General features: G+C 47.9%; 1 protein-coding gene across 4 annotated transcripts in view; it reads left to right on the forward strand.

The window, feature by feature from the left end:
• The first annotated feature begins 230 nt into the window (after positions 1-230).
• CABP1 (calcium binding protein 1) overlaps positions 231-15,349 on the forward strand; it is a 36,475-nt gene continuing 21,356 nt past the window's right edge. For 2 of the 4 annotated variants that reach the window (XM_048821742.2, XM_048821743.2), the window contains exon 1: positions 231-1,501. In XM_048821742.2, coding sequence (XP_048677699.1) covers positions 896-1,501 — 606 coding nt within the window. In that variant the 5' untranslated portion in view covers positions 231-895. The remainder of the gene's footprint in view (positions 1,502-15,349) is intronic. The other 2 variants (XM_048821744.2, XM_048821745.2) reach the window with 1 other exon arrangement.

Genomic DNA, 15,349 nt, shown 5'->3' on the forward strand with positions numbered 1-15,349 from the left:
TGAGCTTCCCCACAGCAGGGCCCTGCCCCTGACCTCTGCAGTGTGAGCTTCCCCACAGCAGTGCCAAACTTTATTTCTTATGTGTAGCCTGATTTAGTCCTCTTTCTGTTGTCCGCTTTCCTCTCTTCAAGTTCCTGCTCACAAAAGAGCTGGGCCAGGGCTGCTTGGAAAGTTGACCCCCCTGCAAGTCAAGGCGGGGGCAGGTTACCAAGACAAGGGAAGGGGGCTAATGTGAAGCGTCCTTGGATGTTTATGGTGATGCTCATTTTCTGCCTGACACCGAACCGGCTCCCTCAGCCCTTCCTGGTGGGTGAGAGGGACGGATTCGGGTTTCAGGCGCTCGGACTCCCCTCCACGTTCACGCACCACCCGATCCCCGGTTAAAAATTCATGCAGCTGCCGCAGCGATCTCCATCCTCCCCGTGCCTGCTGGGAGCTGCAGACAGCGCAGCCCGGGCTGGGTGGGAGATGGCTGCTGCCCTCCGCATCCACCCGAGGGGAGCCGCTGAGCGCCGGTCGCCGCGGAGCGCCCGGCTTCTCCGCGCCCGCCTGGTCCCCCAGCGCCCCCGGGTCGGCTCCTCTCGCTGGGGAGGGGAGGAGGAGACTCAGCGCCTCACCTGAAGGAGCTGCGCGTCGGCACCTTGGAAGGCCAGCAAGGGGAGGGGGAGGCTGCTGCTGAGGAGACGGTGCCCTCCAGCCCCCTGCTCCCTGGCCGAGCCAGTGCCTTCCCAGGCCATTGTCTGAGCTGTCACATGGGCCGTGGTGCTGAATTTAAGCAGATTTCCCAAGGACATGCCACGAGCACTTCCTCCAGCCCGTGGGGACCGCCGGGCGGAGAGCTTCCCCCAGACACCCTCCTCTGCGGGCTTTACGATGCGTCTGTAGCCTCCCCGAGATGAGCTCGCCCATTGCGAAGAGCGAATCCAAGACTTCGCTGCTGAAGGCAGGGGGGAGCCGGAGGGCTGCGGCAGGAGCGGAGCCCCAGCCCAGGAAGAGCCATGCCCGGGGCGGGAAAGGGCAACCCAGGTACCCAGCGCGGGAGCTGAGCCGCCAGGAGCAGCTCCATGGGGACCCCAGTTCCAGGAGGCCACTTTGCCACCCCGGAGTCAAGGAGAATGGAGTGAAGGGGCTCCAGAAGCAGTCACATGGACAGGGCGAGAGCCAGCCGGAGCCAACAGAAGGAGGTCCAAGCAGAGGCAGCAGCAAGGCAGAAGCGAGGACCTCTAGGCACCATCACCATCACCACTCTCAGCAGCAGCATCCCAGCCGGGACCAACAGCAGCCGCACACCCAGAGGGATGGGGAGGAGAGGGAGGAGGACTTTTTCTTTGGTCACAGAGAGGGGTCTAGCAGAGAGTCCCTAAAGCTCTCTGAAGGCTCGTCACCTCTGTCCAAATCCAGCAGCAAGTACTCCACCAAGTCCAACAGCAGCGACAGGTCCGGGGAGGCAGATCCCCTCTTCCATCAGCTGCACCCCATCCTCAGCTCCGTCTTTGGCCAGGTAAGGACCAGAGTGTCTCACACCCGCCCAGCACCCGCGTCTTTCTGCCCCTTTACACATCTTTGGCTTGCCGGCTCGGAGCCCTCCTGTGCTTTAGAAATAAGCTCGCAGCTATAAATGCACTGCTTCCTGGCTGCCTCTGCCAAACTTCTCTGAGCCATTTGCATCACAGTGGTGTAAAGTTAAAGGGGCGTCTTCCTTGCAAGTGTGAACTAAGGTGCGTGTGTTTGTGTGGAGCGGGAAGGTTTGTACCGCGGACGGGCATGGCATAGGCTTAGGTGTGCGGGCTGGGAGCTGGCTTTGCGAGTGTCTATTGATAAAGGACGGCCGGGGGGTGGAATCTGTGCACTTTCTGTCTTCCCTAAGGAAAGAACAAACCCCGTCAGGTCAATGGCTTATAGGAAATCCCCATTGGGAGGCGGACGCTGCCGCAGCTGCCCTAGTCTCCTGGGTGACAAAGGGTTCTTCCTGGTCGGGTCTGCATGTGCTGCGCGGCGTGTGGCGCTCTGAGAGATATCGGGCACTTAATTCTATTTCATCCCAACACCAAAGTGAATCCCACCCCTCGCCCCATCCCCCTCTCTCCTTGGTTCGCTGAAAATCCACTCTAGTCTTGGGGGAGGGAGTCAAAGAATCTGATCTGAAAAAGAAATGCAGATATTAGTCTTTCTCGCCCTTTCTTTTCTTTATATGTTTACTTCTCCTGAGGGTACATTTATGTGCAATGAGAATATGACTCATTTATGATGGCAGAGCTGTCGGAAGAAGGGAGGGGGACAAAAAATCCTTCTGACCCAATTCTGAAACCCTCTCAGTCAGTGTGTTGAGAAGGAACAGATGCTTTCAGTGTTTGCAAGCTCTTTCTGTACAAAGCTGTTGTTTTTAGCTGCGCCTGGTAATGAAATGACCCCTGACAGGGCTACTCTTTAAAAGTGAAGAGGCAAAGGGAGCCTCACTTCCAATTTTCATTTAGAGCCGTTATGGGATGTTACTGGGAAATGTAATCTCCAGGAAGATTAATGTAACTGAGATCTCCCAGAAGCACAACTATAGATATAAACCAAAAGCCTGAAGTGCTAAATTCCAGTACAGGGAGTGATCAATGAAACCAGAATTAGGATTTGTGGTTTGTTTTATAGACAAAGTTGGCTTGGGAGGTTGTGTAGAAATGTCTAGTGAAGTTGGGGTGGTGGAGAGAGGAAGGGAGGAGCAGAACCTTAGTAGTCAAGAGCAAGGACAGTGTGCACCAGGTCTGTTTAGTTCAGTGGCAGAAAGTGCTGTCTTCCTCTGATAACCTTGACTGCACTGAAGAAAATCAAACCTCACCTGTTCCCCTTTCCCAGGACTTTGCATAATCAACAATACTTTATTTGTTGGGATATTAATATTATTGTTGCAGTGGACTCAGAACTAGTATTTCTCCCCGCCCCACAAACAGGACAACAAAACTCAGGAATAAAATCCTTCAGTAGCAACATTCAGGGTCCTTGTCAGTGCCAGTGCTAAATTAGGTGAGAAAGAGCAATATGCCACCAGCATATCTGGAAATCTATTGGCTAAATTCTGTTCAGTTACATCTCTGCAACCTGGTTGACATCAGTGGAGATGTAACCGAGTGTAGATTTTAGCTCTGTAGCCCTGCATGGCCTCAAAGTATCAGAACCACAAAATAAATCCATGCCAGGGACGGGATCCCCAAAACAAAAGCCATTGTCTATCTAGTTTTGAATTGACCTTTTCCCATTGATGGAAACTGGCTCTGAATGGGCTCTTTATTATATCAGTGTTGCCTACCCACTTTCAGGTGTCACCACCTTCTACTGCATGCCATAAACTCTGCAAGATTTAGTCCCCCCAGTTCAATAATGCTGGCTTGCTTACAAGAAAGAAGGGTACAGATGAAATGCTGCTTCTGGCTCTTTTACCCAGTGCATAGCCCCTGTGCTTGTGAACAAACAGAGATGTTTCTTTCATAGCGTGGCATTCTGTATCTGTATCTGTCTGCCTCTTGCCTTTTCTGAAAGGATTTAGATGAAATGACCATTCAATGGATAATGTAAGACAGGAGTGTGGCATGGGTTGTAGTAGGAACATTTGGGAATGGGTGAACACAGCAGTGCAGGAATGCCCTGGTAGCTACAGCATGGAATGCAGAAATAGTTGGATGCAGGAGCACAGGCACAAAGTAAAGAACATTGTAATTGTAAAGTTCAGGAATGGATGGAGATCTTAAGACAGCAGCAAGTGCAAGTTTTGTCATGGTAGTAGAAGAGATGGAGGCTGTGTCCCAGGAGTGGAGAAGTGAATGTTAGCAGTTGGATAGAAATGTGAGTTTGCAGTCGTAGGGGAGGACAGGAAAGTCTACCTATAGCAGCCCGTTTCAATCATGGGTGGATGCAGTGTCACAGGGGTGCAGTAATGCACAGGATTGCAATATAGCATTGCAGGAGCAACACCCATTTATTATACACTGTCATTAGAAGAGAGCAACAGCACCATAGAGTAAACAGTTTCTTTAGTCCAGGAATTTCTAGCTAACACACCCAGCCCACTGTGTTGTTATCACACAGTGAGTTAAGCAGTTAAAATAAATTTTCAGTTACACATTAGGAGGGGAGCACAATGCTGCAGATTTACAGCAATGACAAAATATGATCCAGGAGCACCAGTATGTGTTTGATACACAAGAAAAACATCCTGCTGTACTTACAGAGTGGTGCAATGATATGGCCGTGTATGCAGAATACTACAGTGGTACAATCAGACCGGCAGAAAACGTTGCAGGGATGACTTCACACAGTATGTCATTATTGCTGTAGCCGTGTGCAATAGCAGCCCAGGACTCCAGAGTTGTGTCTTAGGCAGATAGATTTGTAACTGTACAGAAAGAAACAAGAGCATGGACAGAAGTGCTATACTGTAGTAGTCCAGTGGTGCATGGATAAACAGATGTGGGGTGTTGTAATACTGTATTAGTATAAGCCACGGTGTCACATTAGGCTAATGACATATTAGTGTGTTGGCTCTGTGGAGTAATACATAATATTATAAGAGCATTTTAGTGTGGTACTTATGCTTGGGTGTTGTACAGCACCAGAACGACTTGATAGTACAGTACGGACAATGCAGTGATATAATAACACAGTCCTGGGGCAGTATAAGGAAGTGATGCTGGTGCAGCGTGTGCATATTTTGGCAGTTCAAGGATGGGATATTTGTGTAGTGTTGTAGCTTGGCAGCACAGTGGTGTAGCAGATTGGCAGTCTAATTCTGGAGTAATATAATATTGTAAAGGCATGATATCCAGTCTCATGGCAATTGCATTCAGTGTGATCTTAGCACAGGGCTGTGCCAGTCTGGCAGTGCAGTGTTGTAATACCATAAAACAGTGAGTGAGATGTTAATACAGTGCTGGAGGGGAGGATTACTGTGAATTAGTGAGAGTAAAATTAGTGCAGTATTATGGAAATACAATTTTGTACAGTGAACTTAATGCAGTGTTGTTATGGTCCAGGAGTAGTTTCTTAGAGTGACAGTGTAGTAGTGAGATATTAATGCAATGGTGCAATAATGCAGCTGGATGATGGATACTAGTGCAGTGGTGGGGAAGAATGACCGTGGCAGGAGGATAGTGGTGCAGCAGCTTGCAATTGGGAGAGTGGTGCAGTAATATGGCAGCCTGGTGTCCAATGTTGGAGCAGCAGCGTGGCAGCATGTTGCAGGGATGGTGGTGCAGTAGAATGGCAGCGTGGCAATGGGATGTTGCAGTGGCACAGAAGCGTGGCACAGTGATATTGGTACAGCAGTAATGTGGCAGCATGGCAGGAGAGATAGCAGTACAGCATTAGCATGAAAGAGGGATAGCACTGCAGCGTTAGCATGGCAGCAGGGATAGTGGTTCAGGGACAGCAGGGCAGAAGGGATAGCACTGCGTAGTTAGCGTGGCAGCAGGGATAGCAGGGCAGAAGGGATAGCACTGCAGTGTTACCGTGACAGCAGGGGTAGTGGTGCAGGGACAGCAGGGCAGAAGGGATAGCACTGCAGTGTTACCGTGGCAGCAGGGATAGTGGTTCAGGGATAGCAGGGCAGAAGAGATAGCACTGCGATGTTAGTGTGGCAGCAGAGATAGCAGGGCAGAAGGGATAGCACTGTAGTGTTAGCGTGGCAGCAGGGATAGCAGGGCAGAAGGGATAGCACTGCAGTGTTACCGTGGCAGCAGGGATAGTGGTTCAGGGATAGCAGGGCAGAAGGGATAGCACTGCAGTGTTAGCATGGCAGCAGGGATAGTGGTACAGGGGTAACATGGCAGCAGGGATAAGGTGTAACAGTAGCTTGGCAGCAGGGATAGTGGTTCAGGGACAGCAGAGCAGAAGGGATAGCACTGCAGTGTTACCGTGACAGCAGGGGTAGTGGTGCAGGGACAGCAGGGCAGAAGGGATAGCACTGCAGTGTTACCGTGGCAGCAGGGGTTGTGGTTCAGGGATAGCAGGGCAGAAGGGATAGCACTGCAGTGTTAGTGTGGCAGCAGGGGTTGTGGTTCAGGGATAGCAGGGCAGAAGGGATAGCACTGCAGTGTTAGCGTGGCAGCAGGGATAGCAGGGCAGAAGGGATAGCACTTCAGTGTTCCTGTGGCAGCAGGGGTTGTGGTTCAGGGATAGCAGGGCAGAAGGGATAGCACTGCAGTGTTAGCGTGGCAGCAGGGATAGTGGTTCAGGGATAGCAGGGCAGAAGGGATAGCACTGCAGTGTTACCGTGGCAGCAGGGGTTGTGGTTCAGGGATAGCAGGGCAGAAGGGATAGCACTGCAGTGTTAGCGTGGCAGCAGGGATAGCAGGGCAGAAGGGATAGCACTGCAGTGTTACCGTGGCAGCAGGGGTTGTGGTTCAGGGATAGCAGGGCAGAAGGGATAGCACTGCAGTGTTAGCGTGGCAGCAGGGATAGCAGGGCAGAAGGGATAGCACTGCAGTGTTACCGTGGCAGCAGGGGTTGTGGTTCAGGGATAGCAGGGCAGAAGGGATAGCACTGCAGTGTTAGCGTGGCAGCAGGGATAGCAGGGCAGAAGGGATAGCACTGCAGTGTTACCGTGGCAGCAGGGGTTGTGGTTCAGGGATAGCAGGGCAGAAGGGATAGCACTGCAGTGTTAGCGTGGCAGCAGGGATAGCAGGGCAGAAGGGATAGCACTGCAGTGTTACCGTGGCAGCAGGGGTTGTGGTTCAGGGATAGCAGGGCAGAAGGGATAGCACTGCGGTGTTAGTGTGGCAGCAGGGATAGCAGGGCAGAAGGGATAGCACTGCAGTGTTACCGTGGCAGCAGGGATAGTGGTACAGGGGTAACATGGCAGCAGGGATAAGGTGTAACAGTAGCTTGGCAGCAGGGATAGCAGTCCAGGGGTAGCCTGATGGCAGGGAAAGGGGTGCATCATTTGTGTGTCAGCGGGGATAGCTGTCAGGGGTAACATCTCAGTGGGATAGCGGCAGTGCAGTAGCATGTCAGCAGGGACAGTGTTGCAGCAGTAGCATGACAGGGATAGTGATGCAGTGGTAGTGTGCTCACAGGACAGCAGTGCAGAAGTAGCCTGGCAGCAGGGATAGTGGTGCCGCAGTTGTGTGGCAGCTGGAGCCTGGCAGCAGGATAGCAGTGCAGCAGTAGCCTGGTAGCATAGCAATGTAATAATGTGGTGGCAAGGATAGCAGCGCGGTTGTAGCATAACTCCAATTCTTTCTTGTTTAGTTCTGTTGGCTCCACAGTACTGGCCCTTTGAGCAGAGCCTTTCCTGGCATTTGCCATGCAATATTAACTTGTAAGTGATCCTGCCATGTGAGACCCGGCCGTTTTCAGAGCTGTTTTGCTTTCACGCCCTCCCTGGCTGTTAAATTTTGTAATGAAGTGATTTCCCAACATAGTTTTCTGTCAACTGCTTTCTAATAGCCTGGGGATCGTGCGGGTCAGAGAAAGCCATAGGAGCCTATCAAATATTTACAGGCTCTGTCTTTAAGTGCCCAGGGCCAAAGGGCCTGTTGTATTTCCATCTGCAGAGGCCATGAGAGGCTTTATCTTTTTGATGTCTGCAGTCCCACTCCTGGATCAGGTTTTAATTCTAGAGACCCAATGAACATTAAACAGGAGGAGGAGAAAGATCTTGTTTGCAGCCTCCTCTTTTTTCTTTTTCTTTCCCTTTCCTTGTCCATCTACTTCCATCTCTTCGGAGTTTACTAGTAGAAGAGCAATGGAGTCAGGGTGCATCATGGGTCAAACCAGATTGAAGGGAACTAGCCCTGCTTATCAGGTGGTTGGGGTCCCAAGCTGTAGGGGTGAGTAACTGCCATAAGGAATGCTCTTCTCCAAAAGGAGCCAGAAACTTCAAGGCAAGAGAATATTTCCTAGCCACCCACAGAGAAGGAGTGAGCACTTTCTCCCTGTTCTCCACGTTATCCTGAGGTCCTTACTAAGGCAAAACTCTCGTTGACATCACTGGGAATTCTGAGTTCCTATTGATTTGAATGGGAGTGTTGCCTGACTAAGAACTGCTGCATCAGGCCCACAACTTAGAGCCCTCCAAGCAGAAATGCACAAGGATACTCTTCAGTCTGAATGACGAGAGAGAGAGAGAGAGAGTCATTTATATTTCAGTGATGGAAGTTTCCGGATCCCAGACTGTCTTACACAGATGTGTGTGAGTGATGGAGGTCCCTGTATGCTGTGTTGTGCTATAGCTGAGGGGATGTCATTGTGTTGCAGTGATAGAGTCTCTTGGATGTAAGTCCTAGGCTGTACAATAGCAGAGATGAGCAGTCATGTCTCAATGTTTATGGTGAACTGAGGAGACTAGTTCTCACAGCTGCACATTTAGGATGTTAGATTCACATAATCTTTTGAGGGGCAGGGAATTTCTTCAGTGGGTCATAGTCCAGTCCCCACATTAGCGCCGACTCCATTAAGTCTCCTTCCTAGCTGATGGGTTTCAGAGTAGCAGCCGTGTTGGTCTGTATCTGCAAAAAGAAAAGGAGGACTTGTGGCACCTTAGAGACTAACAAATTTATTTGAGCATAAGCTTTCGTGAGCTACAGCTATACCTCACGAAAGCTTATGCTCAAATAAATTTGTTAGTCTCTAAGGTGCCACAAGTCCTCCTTTTCTTCTTCCTAGCTGATTAAACACTGAACTTGGGTGCACAGTTTAACACAGAATAAAACAGAAGAGGGAAGCATAATTTCCTCTCCAGCTGCTTTTCTCTGACTGGACTATTATTGTTGCTGCATTTATTGTGGTGTCTGTGAGGTCCTGTTTGAGTCATAGAAGAGAGTATCCAGAGTGAGCCCAGATGCAGAGAAACGATCAGTTCTGAGACCAGAATGTTAAACTATAGAGGAGAGGGAATGAAACAGGATGTTGGTATAAAGACAACTCTGAAATCCTAACCATGGGTGCCTGGTGCAGAATCAGAGGATAGGAAAAAGTTGGATCCCAGGCCCAGAATGCAGGTCCCGGTAGCCTAGAGCAAACCTGCAGAAGGCAAACAGATGGTTTTGACACAGACATCTAGCATGAATCCAGTGCTGTGACTCTGGTTTCAGGGGAAGGGTCAGGATTGTGATCCAAGGAAGGTCTACACCAAGGGACCCTGTTCTCGGCTTCATTTTCCTACACCAAACATTTCCTCTCTGCCCCATTCCACTCTTGGGACCCTCCCTACTTTCTGTCCCTGAGGGACCCTTCCACTCCCTTCCAGGGGACCCTGCCTTTTATGGGACTTTCCAGTGAGGGAGGTTCTACTCTGTCAGTGTCACCAAGGCGCCCTCTGCTGCTGGCCAGCAGAATTCATTACAGTCTCAGTGGCAGATTTCAGAGTAGCAGCTGTGTTAGTCTGGATCCGCAAAAAGAGCAGGAGTACTTGTGGCACCTTAGAGACTAACCAATTTATTTGAGCATAAGCTTTCGTGGGCTACAGCTCACTTCAGCAGATGCATAGAATGGAACATATAGTAAGTTCCATTCTATGCATCCGATAAAGTGGGCTGTAGCCCATGAAAGCTTATGCTCAAATAAATTTGTTAGTCTCTAAGGTGCCACAAGTACTCCTGTTCTTTTTACAGTCTCAGTGTAGGTTTCTCCTTAGCAGACTTCTTTATGTTCTAGCTTAGTCCCCACCCCCAAACTTCTAAGGGCTCTTCCCCTTATTGACCCCATCTTGCCAAGCTTTCACACATACACCCACCAACCATTCGGAATAGTCCTGGAGCAGGAAGGCAGTGACGCATTGTGGGAGGCTGTGACGTATGTGGCCCCCAAGTCCTCCCCAACTTCCCAACAGGACAGGAGGTATTTAAATTCAACAGCTCCTTCCTCTGAGGAGCACAGAGGATGCTGTGATAATTCTCTGCCCTCATCATCCAACAGGTATTTAGTACAGAAGATGTTGCATGGTAGAAGAAGAGCACACATGGCCACAACTGCTACACAAGTATATGCCTGTGTGCACACTCACATACACATCCTGTATGTATACACACAGTCAACATACATTCATGCAACCCTGTATGTATGTACACAATCTACATATGGGCACCCCTGTAACTAGACATATAGCCTTCATACATACACTCCTTTGTATGGGTACATGCATCCCTGTGTGCAAAGACAAGCTGTATATACACACACATACAGATCCTTTCCAAACATTCATGTATACCCATGCTCACACAAATTCCAACATGTTTGTATATAGACTTCTTTAAATGTATCCACACAACCTGCGTTGTGTAACAAAATCATTTTACATAGTGTACACACAACCTTATATATGTATGTACATATGTACACACATACATACACACAAACACCTATATGTTTACATACAGAGTACTCTCCATGAATACACTTAAATATATGTACACACAAAACTCTCTTAGAAGGATACACACACACACAAAACACAACTCCCTCTATTTAAAAATATACATACACACACACAACTTCAAATATACAGTTTTCTTACAATCCAATATATGTGCACATCCCCCTGCATGAATGTACATATATGCATATAAAGGCTAACATTTTCAAATTTTAGTTCTTAAAGTTGGACATCTAAATGTATAGGCACCTAAAGAAGAATACTCTGATTTTCAGGTGTGCTGAGCACCCACTGACTGACATCTTCTACTGGAAAAGGAAGGAGGGACTTGTGGTTAACATGCAGAATTGGGAGACAGACTATTCACATTGCTTCTAGCTATGCTAAAGACCTTGGGCAAGACACCCTACTTGTACCTTTGTTCCCTGTCTGTACAGTGGGGATAATATCTACCTCACAGTTGTGTTTGTAGGCTTAATTCACTAATGTCTTTCAGCTCCTCAGCTGGAAGGCTCTTGAGATATGCAGAGTATATTCACAGAGCCCCCTGTGTGTTATGAACACGGAAAAACACGGTTTGACTTGAGCACATCCATGCAGTCTACCTTGTGCAATTTATCACATTAATTGCTTCTAAAGAGCCTGAAGGATGGAAGCCAGGCACACAGAAGCACTGAGGGGCAATGGGCAAGATTCCTGAGCACAGCACCTCTGCCAGGGAGCACTAATTTTGTTAGTGACATATTTTTAAAATAGATCTTTATTTTTTAAGGATTTGGTAAAAACATCAAAGTAAAACCAAACTAAACAAATATCCATCATTGCTCTGCTCATCAAATATACAACATCATATCTAACCATTGACATGCACAAACCTGCAGGCTGGATCAGGCTCATCTTTTGGGAGAGAAAAAAAATTAATTGCCCTCTAAATTAGCCCAGTGTAGGTTCCAAGGACTATGTATTGCTTTGACTTATGTTTCATGAAATATCATTGGAGTCAATGGGCTTTCACAAGGTATAAATCTGGGAAGAGTTTGGCACTAGGTACAGTGCAGATCCTGTGTATTTGTCACCAAAGCTGTGGTTCTTTCCGGCATCACAGCTCCAGTTGCTGTTTTCCTCCTATGAGCCATGAGTGGTATTGATTTCCAATAACAAGCAACTGTATGATGTATATCCAGTAAAAGATGCTTAGCTAACTTTGGCCTCCCTTTTAATTATCCAGTGACATTCGTGTGACCTTGTAGATAGTCAGCAGGATCCATAAACCTGAATCACCCTTCTATTCCAGTTCAAGATCCCTTCTTGGAATAGAGGCAAACAGCTGTTACAATTGGTGTGGTCCTGTGCAGTTGTTTAGTAGCCTACTGTACTAAGATGAGGCTACCAAACTCAATACACCTGTCACTTGCATGAGAGGAAAGTGATCAGGAACAGCCAGCATGGATTCACCAAGGGAAGGTCATGCCTGACTAATCTAATCGCCTTTTATGATGAGATTACTGGTTCTGTGGATGAAGGGAAAGCAGTGGATGTATTGTTTCTTGACTTTAGCAAAGCTTTTGACACGGTCTCCCACAGTATTCTTGTCAGCAAGTTAAGGAAGTATGGGCTGGATGAATGCACTATAAGGTGGGTAGAAAGCTGGCTAGATTGTCGGGCTCAACGGGTAGTGATCAATGGCTCCATGTCTAGTTGGCAGCCGGTATCAAGTGGAGTGCCCCAAGGGTCAGTCCTGGGGCCGGTTTTGTTCAATATCTTCATAAATGATCTGGAGGATGGTGTGGATTGCACTCTCAGCAAATTTGCAGATGATACTAAACTGGGAGGAGTGGTAGATACGCTGGAGGGGAGGGATAGGATACAGAAGGACCTAGACAAATTGGAGGATTGGGCCAAAAGAAATCTGATGAGGTTCAATAAGGATAAGTGCAGGGTCCTGCACTTAGGACGGAAGAACCCAATGCACAGCTACAGACTAGGGACCGAATGGCTAGGCAGCAGTTCTGCGGAAAAGGACCTAGGGGTGACAGTGGACGAGAAGCTGGATATGAGTCAGCAGTGTGCCCTTGTTGCCAAGAAGGCCAATGGCATTTTGGGATGTATAAGTCGGGGCATAGCGAGCAGATCGAGGGACGTGATCGTTCCCCTCTATTCGACATTGGTGAGGCCTCATCTGGAGTACTGTGTCCAGTTTTGGGCCCCACACTTCAAGAAGGATGTGGATAAATTGGAGAGAGTCCAGCGAAGGGCAACAAAAATGATTAGGGGTCTGGAACACATGAGTTATGAGGAGAGGCTGAGGGAGCTGGGATTGTTTAGTCTGCAGAAGAGAAGAATGAGGGGGGATTTGATAGCTGCTTTCAACTACCTGAGAGGGGGTTCCAAAGAGGATGGCTCTAGACTGTTCTCAATGGTATCAGATGACAGAACGAGGAGTAATGGTCTCAAGTTGCAGTGGGGGAGGTTTAGATTGGATATTAGGAAAAACTTTTTCACTAAGAGGGTGGTGAAACACTGGAATGCGTTACCTAGGGAGGTGGTAGAATCTCCTTCCTTAGAGGTTTTTAAGGTTAGGCTTGACAAAGCCCTGGCTGGGATGATTTAACTGGGAATTGGTCCTGCTTCGAGCAGGGGGTTGGACTAGATGACCTTCTGGGGTCCCTTCCAACCCTGATATTCTATGATTCTATGATTCTATGAAGTCACTATTAAATCAAAAGTGTTGAAATATTCTAATCTCTATGCTACCTATCCCTTACTTAACATACTTTGCACATGTGTACCGTCTTGCAACCACCCTGGGAAGGGATATACATGGATCACTTCATCCTGCACTGATATGCACCCTCCACTCTGGGGTAGAATGTGGCAGCTATGCAACACTGCACAGCAACATGACACAACTGTCCAGAACAGGAAGTAAAGAAGAAACCTGTATTCACTTAAAAAACTGGAGGGGCAATTAAGGAAGGCAGAATATGATCACCCGAGTTGGAATTTGATCAGGAGACCTCACACTGGGATACCACCTTGACTCTTACAAAATGTGTCATTAGATCTTTAATGAGTGCATATGAGCAGGACCTTGGTTCTATGATGATACCTCTCGCCTCATACCAATCTGCAGTGTCACACCGGGGTATTGGTTTAGTGTTGACTCCAAGGGAAGAGCACCACCTCTCTAGTCACCAGCACCATTGACTGCAGCACTTAGTGTTTCACCAGGTACAGACCCAGGCTGACCCTGGGATCAGAGGATAAGTAGTGCTTTCTGCAGTGTCATGTTTTTTTCCAGACAGTGCGACTGATTCACATTTCCCCTATTCCTGAGTTTAGGGCAAGGATGGGCACTGAGGGGAAAGGTTGTTTAAACTAGAAGGCCATTTCCACTCTACAGTGTGTAACTGAGATTCAGGCCCTCTGCTTTTCTTTGAACAGTTAGAGATAAAACTGTCCTGAGCAGCAATTGCAGGTCATGGTTCTTATACCTTGGGAGGGATGGGAAATATCTGTGGAGGTTCAATTTTGTTAACAGACTTTCTGATTGTGTTTGAATCTGATCCAATTAGTGTAACATAGAAGAGAAACACTCATATAATGTTATGGCCAGCATGAGTCAGCAATGGACACTTAAGAATAAAGAAGGTCCCAAACTCTTCAGGCAGTTGTACTTGCCTGCTAGACTAAGACCTTTCCTGTACAAGCCTGTGCCTGTTGCTGCCCCTGCATTCAGTTGTACCTACTTTTGCCTGACTGGAGCATAGTACAGTCCAAGCTCTATTCCTGGTTGGAAAACACACAACTGAATGGGCAGCAATAACATGCCAGGGCCTAATACAGAAGGGGGGAAGATGACCAGTCTCAGATATTTGGAGGCCCAGCGCTGGTACCAGTGGTTGGGAGCTGTAACAGAAGGACCCCTGATACCAATGACAATGTAGCTCCAAGGATGTTAATAAATCCTAATCAACAGGCTCATTGAAAGTCATCCAACAAACACGACTGCATTGTTTCTTATTTCTACAGAGTTATATAGCCACCACGTGGAGGGTGAGTAAGAACAAGGCTGAAAGCTAGCAATCCAGATGCAAACTCATGGCAAAGTTGAGAAAGAATTCAGAACCAGAGCAGGTAGAAATCACATGTATGAGTGGGATAAATTAAACAGGCAGGAGTCAGATGGGTTTCTCAAGATAAAAAACAGTGAAACCTTCCAAATACACAATAGGTCAAATCTGTCCCTTAGGTAGCTCCACTGACTTCAGTAGAGGTCCACTGGGGATGAGTTTGACCCTCATACATATATTCTCACCAGAGATTAAACCACCACACTAATATTGTTGTTATACCAGTCACAAACAGGGGTCTGATCTATTGTCCCAGAAGATGAAAGATGACATATTGTAAGGGACCTGAAGTTTGATAAGGAACAGGAATGCTTTGTCCTCTGGAAACTGTTACTTGCCCAGTAGAAACACTTTTATTCTATGCTGCCAAGGTAGGCTGCAATCTGACAAAGCAAATTCCCCTCCTCCCCTCTCAGATCTCGATTTCTGAGTTGGTTTTCGATCTCTCTCTTGGGGCTGTCAGCATTCTCTGCTACTGGAAGTAGCCCTACCAGCTGCCTCTGAACTAATCAGAACTAGGACACAGCAACATTTGTCTTTGGAAAGAAGACCCTCTTTAATGTCTGTATGTAAGGTGTCAGTTCCATGTTTTCATCATTAGCAGGAAGAGGCGTCTTATAACAGATAGCTGCTATTACAGGTGAAAACCTACTTCACTAGTCTCCATCTCTCTCAAGAACAACATTCCTTCTGATCATAGAATCTAGAGATGGAAAAAATGACAGTATTCAGTCATCTAGTCCATCCCCCTACTCTGTGCCTATCCCAGCCTTCATACCAGGCTCCTTCCTGCTTCATGCCGTGGTCAGTCTCCATAGCAAGTTTCTCCTTCCTGCATGATAAATTCCAACTCCAAGCCAGG

The sequence above is a fragment of the Caretta caretta genome, chromosome 15 (genome assembly GCF_965140235.1).
Source record: "Caretta caretta isolate rCarCar2 chromosome 15, rCarCar1.hap1, whole genome shotgun sequence".
Lineage (NCBI taxonomy): Eukaryota > Metazoa > Chordata > Testudines > Cheloniidae > Caretta > Caretta caretta.